This window comes from Cottoperca gobio, chromosome 21 (genome assembly GCF_900634415.1).
Source record: "Cottoperca gobio chromosome 21, fCotGob3.1, whole genome shotgun sequence".
NCBI classification, from domain to species: Eukaryota; Metazoa; Chordata; class Actinopteri; order Perciformes; family Bovichtidae; genus Cottoperca; species Cottoperca gobio.
In genome coordinates, this window is record NC_041375.1 from 8,372,327 (window position 1) to 8,396,844 (window position 24,518).

The following is a 24,518-nucleotide window of genomic DNA, read 5'->3' on the forward strand; positions in this document are numbered from 1 at the left end:
TCTTCCTCTCGCTGTCATATAGTCTCTTCATCTTTCCGCCCAACTTTCTTTTTTTCCCCGTTCTGCCCTAAGGCCAGTGTCACATCACATCACTTTACCTCTTGCTCTTCTCTTGGTCATGTCCCCAGGACTTCCACCTGTCCTTCAGGTGTGTCTGTATGTGTGCATATGATCAAATATTCTATCACAATGTAGCATGTACAGTCTGTTCTATAGCTGTTCATATGATAGCAGTTGGTTACAAGGCGAGATACTACAGGTGAAATGTTTTTTACTAATATATATCACAATGAAACTTCACCAGTTGATGAAAAATGAAGAAGAGAAGTGAAGACGATAGAAGAGAAGAGAAGAGAAGTGAAGAGAAGAGAAGTGAAGAGAAAAGAAGAGAAGAGAGAAGAGAAGAGAAGAGAAGTGAACACAAAGACTAGAATAGAAGTGAAGAGAAGAGAAGAGAAGAGAAGAAAGTGAAGGAGAAGAGAGAGAAGAGTGAAGAGAGAGAAGAGAGTGAAGTGAAGAGCAGAGAAGAGAAGAGAGAGAGTGAAGTGACGAGAAGTGAAGAGAAGAGGCGATGCGGGCGACAGCAGAAGAGAAGAGAAGCGAGGTGCAGCGCGGAGAGAAGAGAGAAGAGAAGTGAAGCAAGAAGAGAAGAGAAGTGAAGTGAAGAAAGAGAAGAAGAAGAGAAGTGAGCGAAGTAGTGAAGTGACGGAGAAAGAGTGGATTGTGACGTGCGTGAGAGAAGAAGAGAAGTAAGAAAAGAGAAAGAAAGAGAAGAGAAGTGAAACAAGAAGAGAAGAGAAGGGAAAAAGACAGAAAGAAAGAAAAGGAAGTGAAAACAGAGAGAGAAGAGAAGTGAAGTGAGTGCAAGAGAGAGAAGAGAAGTGAAAACAAGGAAGAGAAGTGCGTGAAGAGAGTGAAGTGAGGTGAAGAGAAGAGAAGGAAGTAGAAAAAAAAAAAAGAAAGAAGAACAAAAAGAGACAGAGTGCTGAAGAGAAGAGAGAAGAGAAGTGAAAACAAGAGAAGAGAAGAGAAGTGAAGTTAAGTTAAGAGAAGAGAATTGAAGATAAGTGAAAACAAGAGAAGAGAAGTGAAGAGAAGAGAAGAGAAGAGAAGAAGAGTTGAGGACACAAAATAAACCTAGCATGAAGTTAAATGATTGATTGAGGCAGAGTACAAAGACAAGGTCTAAATCATTAGTGAAACCATTATCGTTGACTGCAGCTTCTCTGTCATATAAATCACTTCTTAACTCACTGCTTTACTCCACACTTATTGTGGAAGCCACATACCCGTGAAACTGCCTACGTGCCTGTCTGCTAGTTGTGCTTTCACTGTATATTTGAGTTTATTTGAGAGCCCAGAAATGCTTGCACCTCTGTGTATGTGTGTACTATACTTATACTGTACATGTGTGTGTGTGTGTGTGTGTGTGTGTGTGTGTGTGTGTGTGTTTGTCTGCATGTGTGTGTTCCTCTCATATCAATATGACAGACAGCATCTGACTTGGGTGTGATATGAGGTAAAGGAAGACTAGAGAGGGTGGAGAATGAGGAGAGGGTGAGAATAAGAGACAGACATATATAGAAGGGGGATTTAAGTGATAGATAGACAGAGGCTGGAGGATAAAAGAGGATGAAGACAGATATAGGCTGAGGGAAGAAAGGTCTATACATGATAAAGAGAGAAGAATATATGCAGAGGGAGAAAGGGGGGTTGGAGATGGAGATGAGAAAATAAGAGAGGAAGAGAGACAGAGAGTGTGGCATTTGGTTTTCCGCCTGTGTTTTCTCATATGAGATCCTGAATAATGATTTGGCCTATAAAAGATTGGCACACTGCGGAAGGATGGAGGTGAGGAGATGCGACGAAGGGAAGGGAAGGGAGGAAGGGGAGACATTAGATGGGAGGGGAGAGAGAAAGACATGAGGGAGAGGAGAGGTGATGAAGAAAGAGGCATGCAGGGAAAAAGAGGTGGGGCAGAGGAGGGCGCAAGAGCAGATGAAAGATGATAGATGGGGTCCATTGGGCAGTGGTGGTGAGGGGGCGGGAGAGGTGAGGAAGGGTGAGATGAATGGAGGGGAGAGGAGAGGGTGAGAGCCAGGAGGAAAGAGGAGAGGAGGTAGCTGTCAGGATGATTTGAGCCTGCCCTCAGCGGACCCTGACGCTGCACTTTTCTCTAAGCAGCTGTGTGTGTGTGTGTGTGTGTGTGTGTGTGTGTGTGTGTGTGTGTGTGTGTGTGTGTGTGTGTGTGTGTGTGTGTGTGTGTGTGTGTGTGTCCTTTCCAAACACTCCAAATAGAGATCTCGCTTTCTGAGACAGAGCAGTGCAGTGAGCTAAGAGGAAAATGTGAAGCAGACAACCAACCACTGCTGCAAAAGGCTACATGCTGTACAGTTTAAAAAAATGATTTTGTAGCGCTTCAAAGTAAATGAAGTGGATTTTCTCTTCAATACAGTCTTGAAAATCTCCAAGAGAAAATGAATGTATCTAAGAAAATCAGAAAAGTCAGAGAATTGGACTTGTTGCCGTGTAAAGACCTGGGTGTTAAGTGAGTTTAAAGCAATAGTTTGACATTTTGGTAAATATGCTTGATTGCCTTATTGCCGAGAGTTAAAGGAGAAGATCAATACCATTCTCCTGTCTGCATGGTCATTATGAAGGTGGAGCCAGCAGCTTAGCTTAGCACAAATGCTTGAAACACAGGGAAACAGCCTGCTCTGTCCTGTCCAAAGGTAATAAAAGTCACCTTACACCAGCACCTGTGAAGCCAACTAAAGCTGACAAGTTGTACTTTTACTGCAAGTTATGTGTCAGAATATTTCTTGGCCGGTCACAGTGACCTCCAAGAGTCTTGTCGTCACCGTGAGGCTGCCAGGCAACCTGTTTCCACTAAACTCAGCCAACCATCATCCTGGCTGTAGCTTCATATTTAATGCACAGATATAAGTGTGGTATCAATCTTCTCATCGTACTCCTGGCAAGAAAGCAAATCCCATATTGTAAAAGTGTTCCTTCAAGTTGCTGATCAAACCTTGTGCTTAAAGTGAAAGCAATGGTTGAAAATAACTGCGGAGAGGAGTTGTGACATTAAGTGATAGACTTCTAAACACTACTCTCTCTTATGTATTTCTCCTCAGAGCACACTGTTGTTGGAGGCTAAGGTGTGTTATCTAATAAAACTCACATCAAACATAATCTTTACATTTCTTTCAGAGTTGCATACGTTTCATCAACTGCAAATGCACAAGTTTATGGTTGTGACCTGCACACAGTCTCCTCTGTCTGTGTACTAGTCTATCATGTGGTTTGAATGTACACACAAACACTACAGCTGCAGGGTGATAACTGAAACCTGCCACCAGTGACAAACTAATGTGGTACCATGGTGCCTATCATGTGAAGGGAAATGGGAAGTCATGGTGAGTCATGATTGGCCATGGCTAAACTGATTTCAGCAGAGGCACAAGCTTTCTTTTCATCTCTCTCGCCCCCTTTCAGCTGTGTCGTAGCACTTAAATTGCTACTGTATATGAATCTGAATGAAAACATCTCTCTCTGTCCGACCACCTGTCCATCGATTTGGCCTGCACAGCCAGTGGAGTGCTTGACAGAATGTGATGCGTTATCGATTACAGATTACCATCCTAAATTGCAATCAGGACGATAATAGATTAGATTGCTTGAACGCAGTGACATAATAAAACTCTCCTTGTCTGAGCGACAATCACTGGGTGACCACGTATGTCTGCCCCCCGCAGACACACACACGCACCCTCTGCCTTTTCCCCTTGGCCTCTTTGCCCTCTGAACCTAACAGCTCAATTTCAGACTACCCTTGGACACGCACACAAACACAGACACACACCCTCCAGGCGTTGGGCGCCTGCTGACTTAAATAGCACTGCGCTGTAGGACACTTGTAAATAACAACCTATTAGACTTGAGACGTTACCAGCAACTCTGCAAATATCTCACTCTTACCGCTGTGGTTTATAATAATCCAATAATGGACTGCAACTTGTCATTATTGGAAGAACACTGAAACTACCAAAATGTTTAGACACAAACCAAAAGTCTTATAATATAGAACAACCACAAATACACAATGTTTGATGTGCGTAGCTTAATAAATAAATCAGAGCCTGTTGTTTCTAGCAGTTCAACCAGATTTTCTCCTCCAGGGAAACTACTGGACTTTAAATGGATGTAAGAAATTCAAAGAGAAAGAGGAAAGAAGGCCAAAGGGAGTGGAGGGGAGATGGGAAAACAGAGAAGGGAAAGAGAGGGGTAAACAGAAAGAGAGATAGAGAGAGAGCATCTAATAAAACTGATTCGAGGATAAGAACTGCAGAGTAAAAAAATACGAAGACAGAAAGACAGAGAAGTATGTTTTTCATTTCCACAGCACAGCGCGAAAAGTAAAGCAAAACAGAGCAGAGCACAGCGGGCCTCTTCAACCTTTCAGCCTTTCAACAAACAGCCAGCCGGTGAAATATTGATGCTTCAATTCCAACAAAGCAATGTCTGAATGATTTTGGTACATCTGAGTGGGGAAATTCACCTATCTATAATTGATAGGGCTGAAATGTTAATAACTGGAAGGGAAAGCACCGGAACAGAGAAATAACGGGAGATGGGGGGAAAGTGTAAGTGTGTGTGCTTGTGTGTGTGTGTTTCTGCCCTCTTGCCTGTGTCAGTGGGTTAGTATCTGTGGCCCTTTACGCTGATAGTGCCTTTTAGATTCCTTAAAACCAGTGGTCTTTCCTCTTCTGTGTGTTGGACGCATTCATACATAGCATGACGGCTCCACACAGATGAGGGGAGGCCAGCAGTTTGCAGGATGGCAAATGACAGAATACTTCACAAGTTGTTTTTTTTGAGGAAACATTTAGATGTTTTGTGTGTGTGTGTGTGTGTGTGTGTGTGTGTGTGTGTGTGTGTGTGTGTGTGTGTATGTGTGTGTGATTCGCTCAGACATCAGAGTAGCACGCCCGTCTCAGCATCTTTCCACATTTTTGGGGGAAATTAAAAAATGACTTCTGCATTGCTCATAGAATTATATTTGTCATCTAATTGTTTTGTTTCTTGTTAAACTTATTTATTTGGTTTTATTATGTCAATTTTGGACTTGTACTTTTGGTATAATTGCCATTTTATGACTGCAGCTGTGGCCATCTGTGGAAATGTTTTCTTGATAGCCTGTCTAAACATTCCTCTCAACTTTTATAATGTGTTTTTAACTTTTCCGCAGTGCTGGATCAGAAACCGTTGCAGATGCTGCACCAAAAAGCCCAGTGACGTAATAATTACATTTCTACTATATTTTCTTATTTTTATTTTTCGCAGTGCTTAATGTTTTTTAATTATTTCATATCCCCCTTTACATCCCCCAAGTACATTGTAACCTATGAAAAATATTTTACCATTTTAACTTTCTGCAAACACTCCTTCAGTCAGCTTGAATGTGATTCACTTCCTCAACAGTTTCGTACCTCTCTGCCAGCATGTTCCCATGATTTCCCAGCATGCCTGTGGGTTTTTCTTCATCTGTGCTGTATTTTCATTTCATGCTACAGAGCTGCGTGCCTTACTTTCAGCCTTACCATGCAACAAACAATGATGGACACCAAATCCTCTAATCTCTGTGTTAATTCTTCCAAAGTGTGAAAATCATCCTGGAACAGTATAAGTGTTGTAATTAGACTTTGGTAATTAGAGACAGGGGATGGGAGGGAGGTCCCAAAGTGATTATTATGAGATAGCTAAAGCTAGAGAAACAGGAAGAGAGTGGGCTGAAGTTCACCAAAAACACCAACTCTCACACGGAGACACGGCTGGTGGGACAGAAACTCCAAAGAGACACAAAGAGAAAATTAGAAGTTTTTTTCACAATGTTGTAGTAAAAACTCCTCTCATGTCTTTATTTGTAATCTAATCTTTCAATCCATCTAAATCTCCCCATCTCTTAATTAACTTTTTGTTTTATTCCAAATCCTTTTGTTTGCCACCCATCCCATGCTTTAAAATCTCTCCTAACTTTACCTGCAGTCCAGTTTCTCTATCTCAAAGTGCGGGTTGAAGTTGAGGACGATGCGTTGCGAAGGCTCGGGGGCAGTGATGACCCAGCGACAGTTCTGGTGAGGTGGGTACTCCAGTGGGTAGCCGGGGGTGGTGATGTAGCCGGCATCGCTAGCATCTAAAAATCCACCGCAAGGCTCAGGCGCTGGGTGGGGAGAGAGAGATAGAAAGTGAGATCGTCTTCATATATACAATATTAGGAAAAAGTCAAGGTGTTTATTGTCTGTGGCATTGATTCACTAAATAACGTTGTGTAATATATAAAAAGTACTGAAATTATAATAAAATCATTGAGTTCTTTATTTTTTCAGAGGTTAATAAACAAGTTCACACATTGGACAAAGGTAATTGATTTGTGTTTCCAAATGTGATAAAAACCGATAAGACTAAAGAAGGGGAGAATACAAAGGCACACTTTTGAGGGAAGTACTGGAGGAAAGGTGAAGAACTACTGAAAGACAGAGAATATGTTATAGCTGATCAGATAAACCTCCAATAACAACATGCAAATGTAATAACTTCCCTCACAGCAGCAGATGTAAGTGTAGAGGACCATCAGGGTCAATGTTGTTTCCAAATCATGACTGATCAGCATCAACATTCTCTACATACTCATTCAAAAGATTTTGTTTTACATATTTGTTCTTCAAGCGTGATTCCACACTGAGGGAAAGGGTTGAAAACGGATAAAATGCAGATAAGAGTTGTGTTTGCAGAGACAGGATATGAGAAACAAAGAAATGCGTGTCTGTGTGTCGATGTGGATGTGGTGTCACAGTTCAACTCAGCATCATGACATACAAAGACTCCATTCTGACTGACACACACACACACACACACACACACACACACACACACAGTAAATGGGCCAGATGCCACAGTCACTGTCACAGAGCGGATCCACTTGTCAGCAGCCATAGGTCTGTGTCATGTCGCAAACAAGTGCCACTCATTCACTGCCGCAGATGTACCCTGACATAGATGGGGTAACTCATATATATCTGTGACACCCAATGGCATAACACACACAACTCTACTGTATTACATCTATGGCATCTATTGTGCGCTGTGCTGGCCTGCCCTGTTTGATGGACTGCGCAAGACTTTCTACACAATCTTAACTTCTTCATTGTTTAACATCTGCAAAACTTAAGTTAAACCATCATGGTGGATATACTGAGTACCATCTTTGTTAAGTCCAAGCACTTCCAGTATAATGACACTGTATGAGCCACCATCTGCCAGAAGAAAGTCAAGACCCAGGGTTGCTTGCCAATATGGTAGTAGTAATATCATGTCGGTGCCTCCAGGCAAATACCTGATTCAGACAGTTTCAGACAGATTCAGAAATACTCCGTTGCAAGTAAAGTAAAAGTACAAAAGTATTAGCACCAAAACATACTTAAAGTACAACAAATAAAAGTACCTATGATGCAGAATTTTATAATAAAATATTATATTATTGGATTATAGTTATTGATGAGTTAATGTGTATTAATTTAATGTTGCATCTGGTAAAGGTGGAGCTTATTTGTATAATTTATCATATATTAACAGTTGATTGTATTTTATATTTAGCTTAGCAATGTAATCAATCTTGTCAAATAAATATAGTGAATTAAAGGTAAAGTATTTCCCTCAGGAATGTGGTGGAGTAGAAGTATAATGTAGCAAGAAACGGAAATACTCAAGTAAAGTACAAGTACCTCAAAATTGTGCTTAATTACAGTATTTAAGTAAATGTACTTCATTAATTTCCACTAGTCTTGGTTAAATAAAGTAGACTATAAACCCATCCAATTAATTATTTCTGCACAAAACTGTGATTACACTGCACATTTGGACCCAAGCAGAATGATTTTCAACAAATATTTTGGTTAAAATGATGGCCACGATGGACCAGGTTACGCTAATAAAAACAGCATCTGTGAATGTCGGCTGCTTGCTGGGAAGAATTTGGCCGGTGAGCAACCCCTTAGATAATTTCCTGTTTGCGAGAGAGAAAAACAAACTCACAATCAAGCTCCTGACTGTCTATATTAATCAGGACAAAATGTCCCTCAAGAAAACTTCCCAAAGAAAGAAAAGAGAGAGAAGAAGAAGTTGTGCAACTTCTTGGTCTGTGCTACTGACTAGCCCGCTGTGCTATGACATTTTATTTATTGCCGCCGTGCTGAGTGGGGTGACATAGCCAAGTCAAACTACTCAGCAGAACACAACATATCTTAACACTATAAATAGACTGGCTACTGTGAACCTACTCTGAGAGGAGTCACACATGCACACACACGCACTGCATAAACACTTTATCAGAGACCAGCTTCCAAACAAATTCACATGGATAGGTAAAACAAACACGCAGCATCTAAAATCTGACCTTTTTTTTTTTAAATCATGGCTGCAAATATGCATGCACATGAACTGACGCTCAAGAGTCAGCAAGGGGGGATAGATCTCAGCACCCTACACAAAGTGATGGACACTTTGGCATCTATATCTGGTGTCTAGCTCACACTGCCTGCGAGCGATTAATGATCAGCCCTCTGTATCTCTCTCTATCTCTCGGCCTCTGACTGTCTCTCCCTCCTCCGTCATGCTGTGAGCCAACTAGTCATGTCGATCTCCTCCTATCCGTTTCCAATCTCCCTGGTGACATACGGTAACACAGGAGTAGAGTTACGAGGTCTATGTAACCCGGCCAGATGCATTTCATCTCAGAACCACCTGGATTAGTGCTTAACCACTGTGGAATCTCACAGCAGCATCAGCCAAACACCACTTTTAGCACACGGCTGGAGCTAACTGTCTCCAACGAAAAATCCTGGATATGCTGGGACGATGTGAGGGGGAAACATCTCGGGCCTTTGGTTTAGTCTAGTTTATTTGCACACATACATACATACATATATATATATATATATATATATATATATATATATATATACACATATATATATACATGTATATATATGTATATTTTAAAATGCAGTAAGAATTTAAGAAAAAGTTAGAACATTGTGGAGGAGAGGTTAGAAGCCAACAATGGCTGAGAAGCCAGCTGACACCTGCCCTATTAAATATCAACAGTCGGATTTAAAAATAAAAAGATAAAAAGAAAGATTGCATTATTCATCAAAGTTTGTGAGGAGAATGTGTTTACAAGTCGAGATGCATTACAGTGATATCCATGAAGTGTTATAAACCTTTACTAATTAAAGTCCTTTTCAGATGTCCATGTTGATCGTAGTGATAGAAGTAGTTTGTTCCAAAGAGATGATTTTATGTATTTCAATGACAATTGACTGAGATACAGAAGATAAAAGTCCTTAGAGTGTTTTGAGTTACATATTTGAGGTATACATATTTATATATGAATACACAAGTCTGGTATTTGTTCACATTAAAAATTGATAGTTTGTGTTTTCTAAAGACAGGAGCTGATGAGTCGCAGCATTTTGTTTTGGATGAAGAATATCTCATTGAGATAAGTGGGACGTGTGGTGGCCTAAGCAGTACTATAACACATACTATGAGGATACATGTAATGAAAAGTTAAAATTCAGGAATTATTAATCAATGAACGCACTCTACTAAAGATACCGATGGACTACATAGTCTTTTTACAGACTTTAGTACGGTATCTCCATGACCAAACTGTTAGAGAACTGTAAAGAAATGTAACTCATTTATAACATATTACTAAATTGGGACTAATAATGCAGTTAGTAAGTTTGATCAGGTCTTAAAATGTACAAACATTTCCGTTCAGTCTCTACATAGAGAGGGGGTAGACACAATAACATGAACACCTGTCATGTTTTGTTAAGACTAAGATTTATACATTGATCTACATTATTCTCATATTTCCTGTTGTTGAAATGTGGTGACACGTCAGTAGTCTGCCCTTCTTTGTCTGTTTTTTATATTGTTAGTCAGACTAACTACCCTCTCCTCTCATATTCGTCACCTCTGGCATGCAGCTGATAAAGACAGCACCTCCAAGGGTCTGATGAATAGGGCTGGTGTGACAGAGAGGCACACACTGTGTGTGAGTGAAGTTTTGTGTCTGTTCTGCTTCAAGGGTCTATCAATCTCCAGACGCACACAAAGTCATGCAACGATTATCACGTCCACACAGGGAAGTGACACACGTTGAGAAGATGAGTGTATGGATGATATCACGTCCTCTTCAAGGTGCCACTAAACATATGTTGGTTTGGTTGGTTCATGCACACACACAAAGATAAAGACGCATAAAGTAACTCATTATAATGTAGAGTTTCTGCAGTGATAGGTGTAGTGGAGGAGTGAAACATTTTTATTTTAGGAGGGACAGCTAACTACCGTCTTTATGTCTATTAACCGGGGAACTGTGAAAAATACAGCTAACAAAAGTAAATCTATAGCAATGCTGCTTTGTATTCCACACTCACAGCACTCTGACCTGCATGCTGGGAATAAAGTGTAATGTCTCTGCGCGTGTGTCAGAACAGAGGAGATGCTGAGTTGGGAAAAAATCCTGAATTCATGTCAAGCATTATCAAACAGGTAAAAAGGACGAAGTGGGAGAGGGGGGGGGGGGGTGATGGAGAGGGTGTCAAACAGAGAGAGAGAGAGAGAGAGAGAGAGAGAGAGAGAGAGAGAGAGAGAGAGAGAGAGAGAGAAGGAGCCAAAGAGATGTGAAGCAGAACTGATGATACTGTAGGCGTTGAGAGAAAGAGGAGGAATGAAAGATAAGCATTACAGTTGCTTTGAGTCTGAAGACATAATTGCCCCATAGAACTATGTTTTAGAGATGCTGATGTGTTCCCAGATCTTAGGTAATTGTTGGTGAGTACAAATGTTATCATAACCGATGATGAAACTAGAAGGGCACTCAGAGAGCGCAGACCTCCTCCAAAGACGTTTCCATAAGTGAATTATACTATCTGCCCCGTCATTCAGATCCGCTCCAAAATTGAATGAGTTCTTCCTTAGCCCATGCTGCACCCTTCCACCAAGAACCGAAGACAAAACCTCCTTGGCGGACGTAATGATGGCCAAACCTACAAAAATAAGATCAAAATCATCCTTTAGAGCAGCAACATGCTGGACTCCGCCCCAAACGTCTGCGGTGAGCTGGTACGTAAAGTTTATAAGACAAGATCAACATACGATGAAACAGAAGAGCCACATCACCATGTTCTCTGTCTCAGTTTGTCTGTCCCGCACAGACGACACGAACACTTCTCTCCTCTTGACCCCGGACTTCACACACACTTTTCTCTCAACCACATCAGCATGTGTGATCTTTAGAGAGAGGTTGTATTTTTAGACCGCATATTCACAACAAAATGCACAAACACAAACCGCTGAACATCACTCATCCCCCTCTGGCTTAGACGGCCCCGAATTCCGACCACACACACACACACACACACACACACACACAGAATAAGCAGCAGTAAACGGTGCTAAGCAGTCAAGCAGGGATATAAGACAGATCACTGCATTATGTATGTGTTTCCGCCACGGTTGGTATTGCATCCTGATAACACCTATTCAGCGACTTTTCCCCACATGCGCATACCTCCACACACACCCATACAGCAATGTAATAAAAACTTGCATGCACAGCAACATGCACACAGAGAGGTACACAAACTATCACTCAAAGTCCCAAACATGCAGAAAGACACACACATGCTTTGCAAAATGTAACTGGATCCTTGTTTGTTGGCCCCAAATGCAAATGTTCTGCCCTTGTTTCTAAGTTCTCTTTTGCAGATTCATTTTCCCTTTGAGTACAGAGTCTCATACTAGAGACACATTTTTCAGCATGTCGCAATCGATGTGTGTGAGAACTTTGCTATTGGACCATATTCCACATTCATTTCTATTGACCGGAGCCCATAATGAAAGCATTAGCGGTTTAGTGAGTGTTTGTGTATGAAAGTGAGAATGTGTGTCTCACCCAGCTTGTTAAGAGTGGAGCATCTTATTATCTACCAACACTGGCCCCAATACTCAAAACAGTGGTCTCACATTTTCATTAATGTGACCTTGTTGGAAACAGCTACCTGATTTTCACAATCAATATACTCTGACCATCTGCATCAAAGCCTGAGGGACTATTATGTACATGTGCTACTTGATGTATATGCATTTCTTACTGTGTACAATGCATTGTCAGTGGGCTTCAGTTACAGCATTGTGAAGCACTAACAAAACACTTCCGGCAGTGTTACCTTAAACGGTAGAAATACAGATACATTTGTAGCAAAATGCTTTTTATGTGACTGTGGGATTATGAGAAACACTGGCTGAAATGTCTTCTTTGGATCAGAACCAAGAAGCTTTTAGTCATTGAGACCTGGGAAACCTCAGGAATGGACAGACAAAGAGAGAGAAAGAAAGAAAGGGCCAGAGCAGGACGAAAGAGAGAAGAGAGAAAGAGAGCCTAATGCCAGAACATCTGTGTCTCATCATCTGAAAAGAGAAAGTCAGCAGCTCCGAAAAGCTCACTGGACAGAAAATACAACTCTCTCTATCATACACACACACACACACACACACCTACACACACACAAACACACACACACACACACACACACACACACACACCTACACACACACAAACACACACACACACACACACACACACACACACACACACACACACACACACACACACACACACACACACACACACACAAACAGGTGGGGTAGTGCTTTTCTCCAGGTGCCCTGCATTAAGCCACAGTGGAAAACTACAGAGAGAAAAGAGTGTGTATGTGTGTTTGAATGTGTGTGTGTAAAACAGAGAGTGGGGAGGCGGAGGACTACAAAGGATCTGAGAAAGTGATGGGAAAATGGAGAGAAGAGAGACAAGGACTCATAAAAAGAAGGATGAGTGTGTGATACAGAAAAAGAACTGACATAAGAACAAGCGTCTTAACTCAGGAGCAGAGACTCTTTCGGATCTATGGGGCTTTAGTGAGCAGAGCGAGAATATGACGGAGGACAAAGGATTTTAGATCAATAACAGAGAGAGAAACGAGGACGAAGTGAGACGATAACTGAAGGAGAAAGGGGACAAAAAAAGAATAGTGTTTAAGTAGAGAAGAGGAGTTTAAAGTTAAATGAAATGTCATTCTCCCATGGCTGGATTACTGAGATTTGTGTACATGCACCATGTGCACATTCATATTAAACATCAAAACGCGTTCTCTGTCTATCCCCTCTATAACAACACATATAAGTGTTTTCCTATGCCCCTATCGGCAGAAAGACTCACCCATCTGTCTGTGCCTTCCAAAACCGTAACAAATCACTGTTGAAAAATAAATCTGTTTTATGATGTGGCAAAGCTACGGCCTGACCCTTTGCTCCCATCATCGCCAGGAGTGGAAGAAGTACTAAAAGTATTGATAACACAGTGTAGAAATACTCTGTTACAAGTAAAAGTCCTGCATTCAAAACTGTACCAAAGTACCATAAGTAAAAGTACTCGTGCAGAATATTGTTCTATTTCAGAATCATGTTTATTATATTACTGGATTATAAGTATTGATGCATTAGTGTGTACATCACTCTAATAATGCAGCTGGTAAATGACAAGCCAATTTGAATTACTTTATATACGCCTGGCAGCTTAACCTATAATAATCATTTATAAGTTGATTTTACATTTTGAAAAAATCTTCAAAGAAAGAAGTAACTAAATGTATCAAATACATGTGTACAATATTTGCATTCAAGTAGAAGTAGAATTGAGTAAATGTACTTAGTTACATTCCAGCTCTGGTCATTATTACAACAGCCGCTGGCCGGCTTTATGACTTGAACGTAAACATATGTCCCCATGTTACTTTCTGGCCCTTATTAACTTCAGTTGACGTGTTTATGCATTCCTTTTCAAGTTGACCTTTAATCATACCATGAACATGAGGTCAAGTGCTATGCTGTATGTAGTTTACAACTCTGTATGTTCCTGCTTCAGTTTTCAGTTAACAGGGCCTTGCTCGTAAAGATATGCTCAGCCAATCTACTCTGTATGAAGAAAGGTTAAATAAACACAGGTACTGGTACAGCAGGTTCCTGGCACCATAAAAGAAGTAGTTTTGGAAAGTCTTCTTTGGAATCTTATCTCAAAATATACTAAACGATGTTGCATTTTAACTACATCCAAACACAATTCTATCTGCATCTTCAGGTCCTAATATACTTAAGAGTTAATTAAGTAAAAAATAAAAATAAAGTGCTGGTCAGTGGAAACTAAATGTTGTGCAATACTTGCTTGTTTAATTCCTACAAAGACTAAATGTGTATTTCCAAAATATCAAAATATTCCTTCAAAAGTTTTTTCCATCCTGAACCTAAATCAAGTTGACAACTGTTTCTTTTAAGAAACTGTAACAAATAGTAAAAGCGGCCTTTAATGCAATAAATAATCCTTTTAAGATGTGTTTGAATGAAGTCGCTCAACAAACCATGTGAATGGATTCCCAACAGTTGAGCTTTATTCTCTTCCAGGCAGAGCGAGAACACGGATGAGAAACATAGATTGACAGAGTCAAAAAGAATAGACAAGAGTAAAAAAAAAGCAGTGGATGAAAGAGTAAAAAGATTTCCCACCATACAAACTGGTGGCAAAAAGAAGGTGAGGGGGGTTCCTTAATCGGAGCGAGGGAAAACACTGACAGAGGGTGGTGTGGAGAAAGAGACAGAGCGCGCTATTAAAGGAGAGGTGAAGTGCCATGAAAAGAGGAAAACAACAGGATGATTCAGCGTGAAGGGAGAGAGAAGAAGGAAAACAACCTGTGGCCTCGCACGGCATTGCTCTGGAGGGACAGAGGGACACAGAAGGCTTAAAGCTTACACACAAAAACACACACAAACAGCTTTCTTTGTGTGGTTTTAAAGGAAGTGAGGACAGGCAAATGTCCTCAATTGAAGGATCACCATGATTTTCCCTCTGAGGACTTTTGTTCTTCACAAGTGTACAAATACAAGAACACACGCTCACTCACACACACACACACACACACACACACACACACACACACACACACACACACACACACACACACACACACACACACTGATCTCCTCTTCCTCTCTAATTACTCCAGTCATTACCAATGAAGACACTAGAATACTAACATTTTACTAATGACATGATAACTGTAATTAGAACATCCTGCTGGACCCGCTAATTGTCCTTTCCCTTTTATAGACGAGATACATGGAGAGAGACAGAGACAGGGCTGAAGGTTAATTTGCTTAATGTTTATAATGTTTATTCGCTCACTACAAACAAGGTTGTGGGTGGACCGGCCCCTCTGTTGTTCAACCACAATTGTTCTAATGATGGGAAAGCTAATGTGCTCTCGTTTGATTTTGTATGTCTAATTCAAATGTATTTTCTTGAGATAATTGCCTTAAAAAGAAAAAAGGGAAATAAAAAACACATCAGTCTGAATCACTGGATGAGTAAGGATCATCTTTAATCCTGACACCTGGTTGAAAACACCAGTATCACCTGCCACGGGTCAGTTGCCACATACAAAAGATTGAAATCTAACAATCACAGTAAAAGCGGCTGCTTGACATGTTTTTAATTTAAGTTGGATACTATTTTTAAACACGTCATAACCTTTTGTGAACAAAACGTTCTTGTTTCTTTTATAGTTTCAATAAAATGGCCTTTGTTTGAAACTATTACGGGAGTGGAAGCTGAAAAAGAATCTGATATTTCCATCTAGTATATGCCAAATCATCCTTTCAACTATAATGTAATTATATTCTCAAGCTAATAATTTAGAAAATTATGTATTTTGCCTATTTTAATAGTCAGATTAAATATTAATAATATGCTTTCCCTTGGCCAGAATCCCTACTGTGCTCACCAGTGGAGAGGATTGGGTTGGTTTACTGCAGGTGGCTCCACTCAACTACAGCTTCACACTCTGCTGCTTTCCTCTTCTTCCACTAATGCCCTCTCATGCTCTCTCCCTCTCTTGTTCCCACTTTCCCTCGCTCTTTGGCACTACCAAGTACTCCCTCCATCTCTTTCTCTTCTACTCTCCATCTCCGCTCACTCTTTCTCTTTTCGTTACTTTGTTGTTTCAGTGTGCTCTACTGGGATGGAGGTGCACAAGCCACATTGGTTAAATGTTTCCTGGCCTTCTTTGTGAGCCAATCATCTAACACATCTGATAATACTGCAGTAAGAAAGAAAGAGTCACATTAAGAAAAAACAATCATAGAAAATGATGAGAAGATATGGGAAATACAGAGATAAACATGTATGGATGAGCTGATTTCAGAAGCACTAATTGCCCCTTCTTTTTATAGCCGGCTGCAATATATGTTGCTCACAATAATGAGAATTCATTCACACACTCGTTTTTACTCTGTTCTTTGACTTGCCATAATACGCTGATGTATGTCTAGATTTTCTGAAGTACGCTGGCTAATCTTCATATGCAATATGCACTGAGTAATTATCCATGGAAACACACAATTACAGTGAAAGGAACAAATACAGTTACATTCATATTTACAGAATATAATATCTGTAGTATTTCAGACTAATAAATCATCTTTTCTAACGCAAAGTAATTACCCAGAACGTCAATTCATTGTGTGGTGAGCTAAAACAGGGTGCAACCCCTGTGTGTGAACAAATGACACGGATGGTTTGTTTTATTGATGGCCGATTGAAGCTTATAAAGCATTATGACCTCCACCAATGTGACATTTAATTATTACAAGCCGGCCCCCACGGGTCGACATAGCACCAGGTTGTGTTAGATGTAGGGCAAAAGCTTGAGGCTAGAAAATAAGTAATGCATTAGAAAGTCAGGATTCATGGTGTACATAAACTAATACGGCCAAAGTCTCTCAATTTTGCAGTACAATGATTTAACAATTAAAAGCAAGTGAACGCATGCCACTGCCTGTTCCAGCTCATACCACCATATTGTAGCACGCACAACAAAGCGGCAATCTCTGAGTCTGAAAAATGAAGCCAATGCGGAAGTGCATTGAACTTGCATTACTTCTAATGGCCAGCAGAGGGCGACTCCACTGGTTGGAAAAGTCAGATTGTATAAATCTTCTTAAATACAGCGTGATGTTCATTTTGTAAATGAACATCATTCAGAGTAAAATTGACGTTTAAAGCAGACGATGAAGCAGCGTATGCTTTAGGGTGGGGCTACCTTGTGATTGACAGACGATACCACAGTGTTGTCCGTGCTGTCGTATTAGAAAACAGACGTCGTCTTTAACCCTTTCACAGTGTGTTTTCAATTCATGAAAGTGAATTGTAACATTTTGGTTGCCTAAAAATGTCTTTTACAGCGGTTGGTTATACTTAGCTCAGGTCACTTCTGGTTCCAGAAAAAAAACAAGATTGCATCGTTAACAAGGCCAAACTAGAGGCTTTGAAACGGTAGTCCACAAACCAATGGGTGAAGTCATGGTGACTATGTCCACTTCAGTCTATGTGCACAACCAAAATCCAGCTATTTGCATTATTAGTGAACCTTAAAACTAAGCCAGACGTATTTATTTACAATATGTGGAGTTGTTCACTTTTTCACCCCAAAAGCTGGACATGGAATGTCTTCCTCTCTGTTTTGGATTTTTAAAATCACATCCAATTGGTTGGATCCATCAAAAACAATCTTATGAGCCAGCCCTTAGTGCATACCTGTTGGCAAGTCACCCCACTGCCAGCTTACTTCTTACACTGTGTATCACAGTGAGCGTGTTTCATCATCCAGCATATTTCAGCAGAGACACTATAGAGGCAGACAGCTGGTCTTGAGTGGCCAATTATGTCCGTTTATCTCCCTTGCAGGCACAGCTGTGATCAAACGGAATGAAGAAACAGGATCAAACAGCGAGGCTAAAAATCATTCTTCCGTTTCGTTCACTTCTTTTCGCAGCTTCCCTGTGCCTGTTTCTGTCTCTGTTACTTCCTCACCCTCCATCCCTCGCTCCTGCCTCTCTCTCTCTTTATATATATATATATATATATATATATATATATATATATATATATATACACTTCTTAGTCTCACTATGCTTTCCTTGCTCATCTCTCCGGAGATGGCAGAGCTGAGGCATCTGTTAAAATTTACTGCTGAGGAAGCTTCATCCTGCATCGCGTACTGCTGAGCATGTGAGTGTGCTCCAGTGGTTCTAGGGGTACCAGTAGAGAGATCTCAAAAGGGAACTTGAGGGAGTGTCCAGAAGAATTGATGTTCATATACTGTCAAAAACATTACAAAATATCAATGAAAGTCCACTTTCTCACAAGAAAGATTATTGTCATGGTTAAAGAAAGCCATGATGACTGTTGGTAGGAGGCAGAAGACAAACCCTGGTCGCTGGTGTCGAAGTTAAACTGTGCACTTACCCTGAACACCACCACTTCCCTTTGCATTTTTGCTGTGCAATAGAACCTCACTCTATACTTCCTGCTTTGACAGTGAATGTATACCGAGGCCATTTTAAGCTGTCTATCACATGACCAGTTGTCATATGTCTGGACAGTCTCTGAAATACTATATATTTGACATACAGTGTCAGCAGTTATCAATTATGTGTGAAGAACTGAACATTTACAGGTGGCATCACCCTGACCGGCTGTTCAGAGTGGCACGGCACATTTATTCTCACATCAGAGGTGAAGTGTGATGTAAAGAATGCATCCACTGTCCTCTCTGTACACTGTTTTTCCTCCAAAACAACATTTGGCAGACAGACCACTCAATTCAAGTCATGAGTTTTGCAAAAAGTCCGGGGTAGCCTCCTGAATAAGCCCTAAATTAATAAAACCTAGAATGCAACCAACTTCTCCACAGCTGCCTTTTCTCAACTCCAATTCTTGGAAATTGTGTACACACACACACTCACACAAATGTATCTAATAGCAGAAAGTGGGCCTGTAGGCCTATTCTTCCGAGTGCACAGTCTATTTTTTGTTTTGTTGTTGCATAGACAACCATGAGAAACCATTAGAGACTATGGGAGTGTCACAAAAACATATTGTTTTTGCTTCTAAATCCGTGAAAAGGCAAGGTAGTTCCACTGAAAAATGTGTGTATTTGTGTAAAATATTATACAAATCAAATTGTACTCATTTGGTTTATAAAACAACTGATTCTTAGTTCTTATTGGCTGAGACACTTAAAGTTACCCATAAACGCGCATGGCATAGAGTCACCACAGGTAGGCTTGTTTTACCCAAACAGACTAAAATACGTCTCGATTCTGTGCCATAGAGAAGATCGATGAATACAAATATGTTTTCCAATGATCGCCCTGTGCGTAAAGATTGTTTGTATACGCACTAAGACCCACGTTAAAAGCATTAGAGCAGCGCTATAAACGTAACGATGTGCCTTGCCTTCTGTAAACGAGTGTAACTCGCATAGTCTGTTTCTCACATCAGAAAGAATGCAGCCACACACACGGACTTGGGAAGTGACCTCCGCAGCCTCGGATCTCCGTGCGCCAGTGATGTCCTCCGATAGACGGAGACAATAGGCCCGGTCACATTCACCGCCACCTCTCCGCTCACCCGGCAATAACATTTATGTTGGTTGCCTTGTTGCATGAAGCAGCCAGCCTCAAGGTAAAACAAATAATCTTTCAAGAAATTTAATAATACTGCATCATAGTGACAATAGGTTAAAACAGGTCACCATCAACCCTCCTGAGCAGCTACCGTACAGACAGCTGGCACTAGTCCCGATAGGAATATTATGGGGACATTATTATGGGGAGTGATTTTTCATTATTGAACAGCTCTCCTGAGAACATTCATTGATTCAACTGTAGATTAAAATTATCTGCATATGTTTAAGATGTATTCAAGACTACAGAAATCAATATTGAAACCAAGCCAGCATCCCAGCATCCCAACATCCCTCAGTTATTATAGGACGGAGTAAAACCAGCAATGGAGCGGGGCGATGGAAAAGTTGCCGTTGATAATTATAAAGTTATTATCAAGCATTACCCTGGCGCAAATTTATATCGGGAAATTAATTAAGTACTTTGTTAGACAAAACATAAATGAAATAAATGATTAAGTTTACGTTGATGACTCATTACAACTTGTTTAATCACTTTGTTCTTTTTACCTTTCCACCTCGGGTGCGGACCGAGCGAGGCGGGTCAATGCTGGAGTGTTTAAAGAAGACACCCTGTGGCATGGATCTCCTTCCTATCTGGGAATTCTTCAGTGCCCCTCGGCACTGTGATAATCAACGCATTATTTGAACATGAATGAAGGCTCAGGTGGTCCCTATAGCATAATGATTTAGGTTTCCTTAACATTTTAATATTTACATTTCATTACGCATTTTGGTTTGACGGGGAAACACCACTTGTCCTAAACGAAACACCCCATCTCTAATGTGTTTGAAAGACTCACGTGTGATGTGAATTGTTAAAATGTTTCCTTACAAAAAGCGGTTTCATTTTGATTTAACACCTACATGTGACAGTGTGTTTTGAGCGGGCAGCAAAAGTGACAAACTTACCTCCTTCCTCTGCTTTGACTACTGAAGGCGAGAGACAAGCCAGTAAACATCCACAAAGCCATATGAATAAATCCATATTTTCCCCTCGGATATGGAGAATAAGCACCTCTTCTCCTCCTCTGTGGTTTTATTATGTATATCTGAGGCAACGCTGCAGTCCAAAGTCCTCTTTTCCTCTCCTTTTCTACAGTTCACAGTTTCTCTGAAGCGCAACACAAGTAGTGTCCAGAATCCACAACAAATGCCTGGTTGCGTTTACCGGGCTCTCCAAGAATATCTCACTGGTTAAACAATATCTGTACGAGCTTTGTCCACGTGTGCTTCCTCTTAAAAAATATATATATATTTGCGCAAATTGATCTGAAATCAGCGCAATATCTACAGTAGACACATCTTTAAAGCCTCAAAATCCATTGCGGTGCGCACAGTTGGCAGCACTGTGTCCCTCTGTCAGTCACAACGCGCGTGGGGATATAAACCTTGCTGACACTCGTTGACTAATTCATGAATTGCAAACAAAGTAGAAATCACTAGTTGAAACCACCACGAACCAACAGAAACATTTGCCAACGACCATTAAGTTTGACAAAACCTGGAAAAAGTAACACGAGTGGTTTCTCTTCGTCTCGATAAAATATCCCAAAATCTTTTGCTGCGGTTCTCTTTCCTGATTGCGCATTTACTTGTTAAAAGAGCATGTGATTAAGAAAGAAAAATACATTTTCCCATCGATTATCTTCTTAATGCTGCCCTGATAACAGTCCGTCCTTGCACAAAAATAAGATCTCATGGAAGAGGCAGCTCCGTCGTGCGTGCGTAAAACTGATCGAGAGGAAACAAACGTGCAGCCTCTCAGCTCTCCCCCTTGCAATCTGTGCGTTTCTTCTCTGAAACACGCTCTTCTATGCCCTCTCCGCTCTCTCTCTCTCTCCCTCCTTGACGCTCAGTATCTCTCTCTCAAACTGGTTCCCTCGCCCGGCAGTTCCGTCTGTGCGCTCCTTCCCCTCCGATCTCCGACGGGTTTGTGGCAGCGAGCAGGACTGCTCACTCAGTCCCCTGTCTCGGTGTGCGTGCACGCCTTGCGCGTGAGCGTGTATCGGATTACAGTAGGCACCTCGGCCCGCCTCCATATAGCCCCTCACTGATTAAAGAGCAGTTTCATCTCCCTCTCACTCCCTTTTTTCTCTCTCTTTTTGCCTCACCCTCTCTCACCTTCCTTTATCTCTCCCACTCCCTGTGATTCATTTATACCAAATTTCTCCTTTCTCCCATTTCCCTCCACCTCCTTTCCTTTGTCTATAGCCTATACTGTAGATACCTCTTTTATTTCCTCCCGATCTCTCTATTTTCTTCCTCCACCTTTCTGTCTGTCTCTAGTATTAAATATTATAGAGGGAGGTGGAAAGAAGAAAGGCAGAAAACAGGGAGAGAAGAGACCCACAGCACAGCTTTATGAGCGCTGTAGTAGTGCTGGGAGCTTTAACGGGAACCTGCTGCTGGTTTACAAGCACTACAGCAGAACCACTGAACATGTGCATGTATAAACTAATGAAAATGGAAAAGAATCTGATGGGTAACTTTGTAAATTACTAAACATGCTTTACTTATGATTTTTTGATTTACTATGAAGATTAACAACAGAATGTTCTGCTTTTCTGTGAAAAACATAGAAATACATGTCATGCTGAGCAGCCATTGTGGTAATAAAGGTTGAGCTGTAAGATGCAAACATTCACACACACACACACACACACACACACACACACACACACACACACACACACACACACACACACACACACACACACACACACACAGGCTTGTCTGCAAAACAGGGCAAAAACAGTTTACCAAGGGCACATGGGTCAGTGGCAAACATAATCTAAATAATGAGAGGAAGATATAGACAGCAATACGATGCTGTGACACACACACACACACACACACACACACACGCACACACACCACACACACACACACACACACACACACACACACACACACACACACAGAAATATAGTTGAACGGAAAATAGCCAGGGGATAATTTAATGGGGAAAAAAGCATTTAAATGTACAGAATATCTGTACACTTACTGTTTAAACCCCATGCTACTATTTCCCTCTCTTTCTTCTCTGGTTCTCTCCCTCTCTCAGTAGTATAACACAGAAAGATGTTGGTTGGAAGTGTGTTTTAAGGCCTGTAGCGATACCAAAGCTTTGCTGTCTCCAAAACTAACCAAACCTTGGCTCTCGTGCTGCCTTCCCATGACACACCCTGCACACATTCACACAGAGATGCATCCACATGTAAGCCGTAATGACACAGCTGAACTCACCATTGACCGCTCACTAAAAATCATGTTGTGCACCGAGTTATCTCGTGGGAAGAAAATCCCTTTGAAACCTCTTTTTCCTTTATGACAAGAAAATCATACGATTGCTTATGCTTTTTTTTTTACATCATGCAACCATTATTTATAGTCACTTTTATGACACAAGCTTTTCTGAGAACAAGTGATCTTAAACGGCTACATATGATTACATATTTTACTAATCACTCGTGTCCTGACGCACGCGGTAAGTGTCATATCTCATGTTCCACATTTACTGTAACAGGCCTACAATTAGCAGCAGGCAGGTGAATCACTGGTCTCAGTTCAGGTCAGTGACATGTGACACACTCACGCAGGCGCAGATACACACCATCAAACTGTCACTCAGATGTTTCCTAACATCTCTGGAGGTCTGAAGGTATTAAGTTCTTTTTCCATGACAGGAGAGAGTAACAGTCACCCTACTCATTCCTTGGGTCCCTCTCGTTGTACGACCTCTGTAACCTGTCCCTCTCACCCATCTCGCTCCCCTCGTCCTGCGTTTTTCCACTGAAACTAAACCCACCCTGGCAAACTGGGATCTGTCAAGTGATGAGAGCATAGAGCAATCACATGCTGATATCAATGTCAATCATTGGTTTGGCTTATTTGTAGCTAATGGTTGAATTTGTATTCTATTGTTTCTGTATGTTGCATGTTTGGCTTATTTGAAGCTATTGTTCTGCACTTAAATGAGTTCACCTATTTGAAGCTAATGTACTTGCAAGATTCTTGCTGTTCAGAGTTGTATCCTCATGATTCTGTAATGTAATTATGTCTTATTATGTCCAAGTCAGTCCTCTCCCACTCAGGTGAACCTGTCGTTCATCTGTGTCCATCTCAGGCAGCCCACAATCCGCTGTGTTTTGGTTCACTTTCTGAAATTGGATTATGTTCTTAGTGCAATCAAAACACACTTGGAAACAGTCTAAAACCACCTCTTGCAAGGTGTCTCAGTCCAGTTCTTCCGCACACACCAGTGTGTGATTACTGCGTTCACAACTGCCCAAATGATCCGCACTGACTTTCATTAATACGGACTAAATGTTGGCTTGTGAAAGCGCCCAAATTATCCAAAAGTTTGCAGGGATACTTTGGATAGGAAGTCAGCAATAACCTTAGCGAATCATTCTGAATTCACAACAACTCACCATATGGACCCAAGTATTCTGGACTTTCCCTTCACGCATTCTTCTGTATAACTTACAACAGTATGTTGTGAAACGAAGATATGCTAATACATGACACCTTTTCTGCTTGCCAAGCAGAGGACTGGGTTTCCAGAAGTTACAACTGACATCACAGAAAATCCATCTCAGAGAAATGGATAGAAATGCTGTTTGTGCTCACAGACAGTCCCAGAACTTTTACTTCACTGAAAACTACATGCAGAGTTCTGGCATCAGAGGAGGTTAAGATGATTTTGTAGGGCTATGTTTATGCAATGCCACTCTTGTCAAATATCTTAACTTAACATTACAGTGATGCCTTTCGCCGGATGATGAAGCTGATATTCTACTC

General features: G+C 41.0%; 1 protein-coding gene across 4 annotated transcripts in view; it reads right to left on the reverse strand.

Annotated features, from left to right (window-relative positions):
- LOC115026838 (neuropilin-2-like) overlaps positions 1-21,673 on the reverse strand; it is a 102,326-nt gene extending 80,653 nt beyond the window's left edge. For all 4 annotated transcript variants that reach the window (XM_029459828.1, XM_029459826.1, XM_029459829.1 and 1 more), the window contains exons 1-2: positions 20,625-21,673; positions 6,043-6,223 (exon numbers count right to left, since the gene is read on the reverse strand). In XM_029459828.1, the coding sequence (XP_029315688.1) occupies positions 6,043-6,223; positions 20,625-20,700 (257 nt within the window). In that variant the 5' untranslated portion in view covers positions 20,701-21,673. The remainder of the gene's footprint in view (positions 1-6,042; positions 6,224-20,624) is intronic.
- Positions 21,674-24,518: the final 2,845 nt, after the last annotated feature.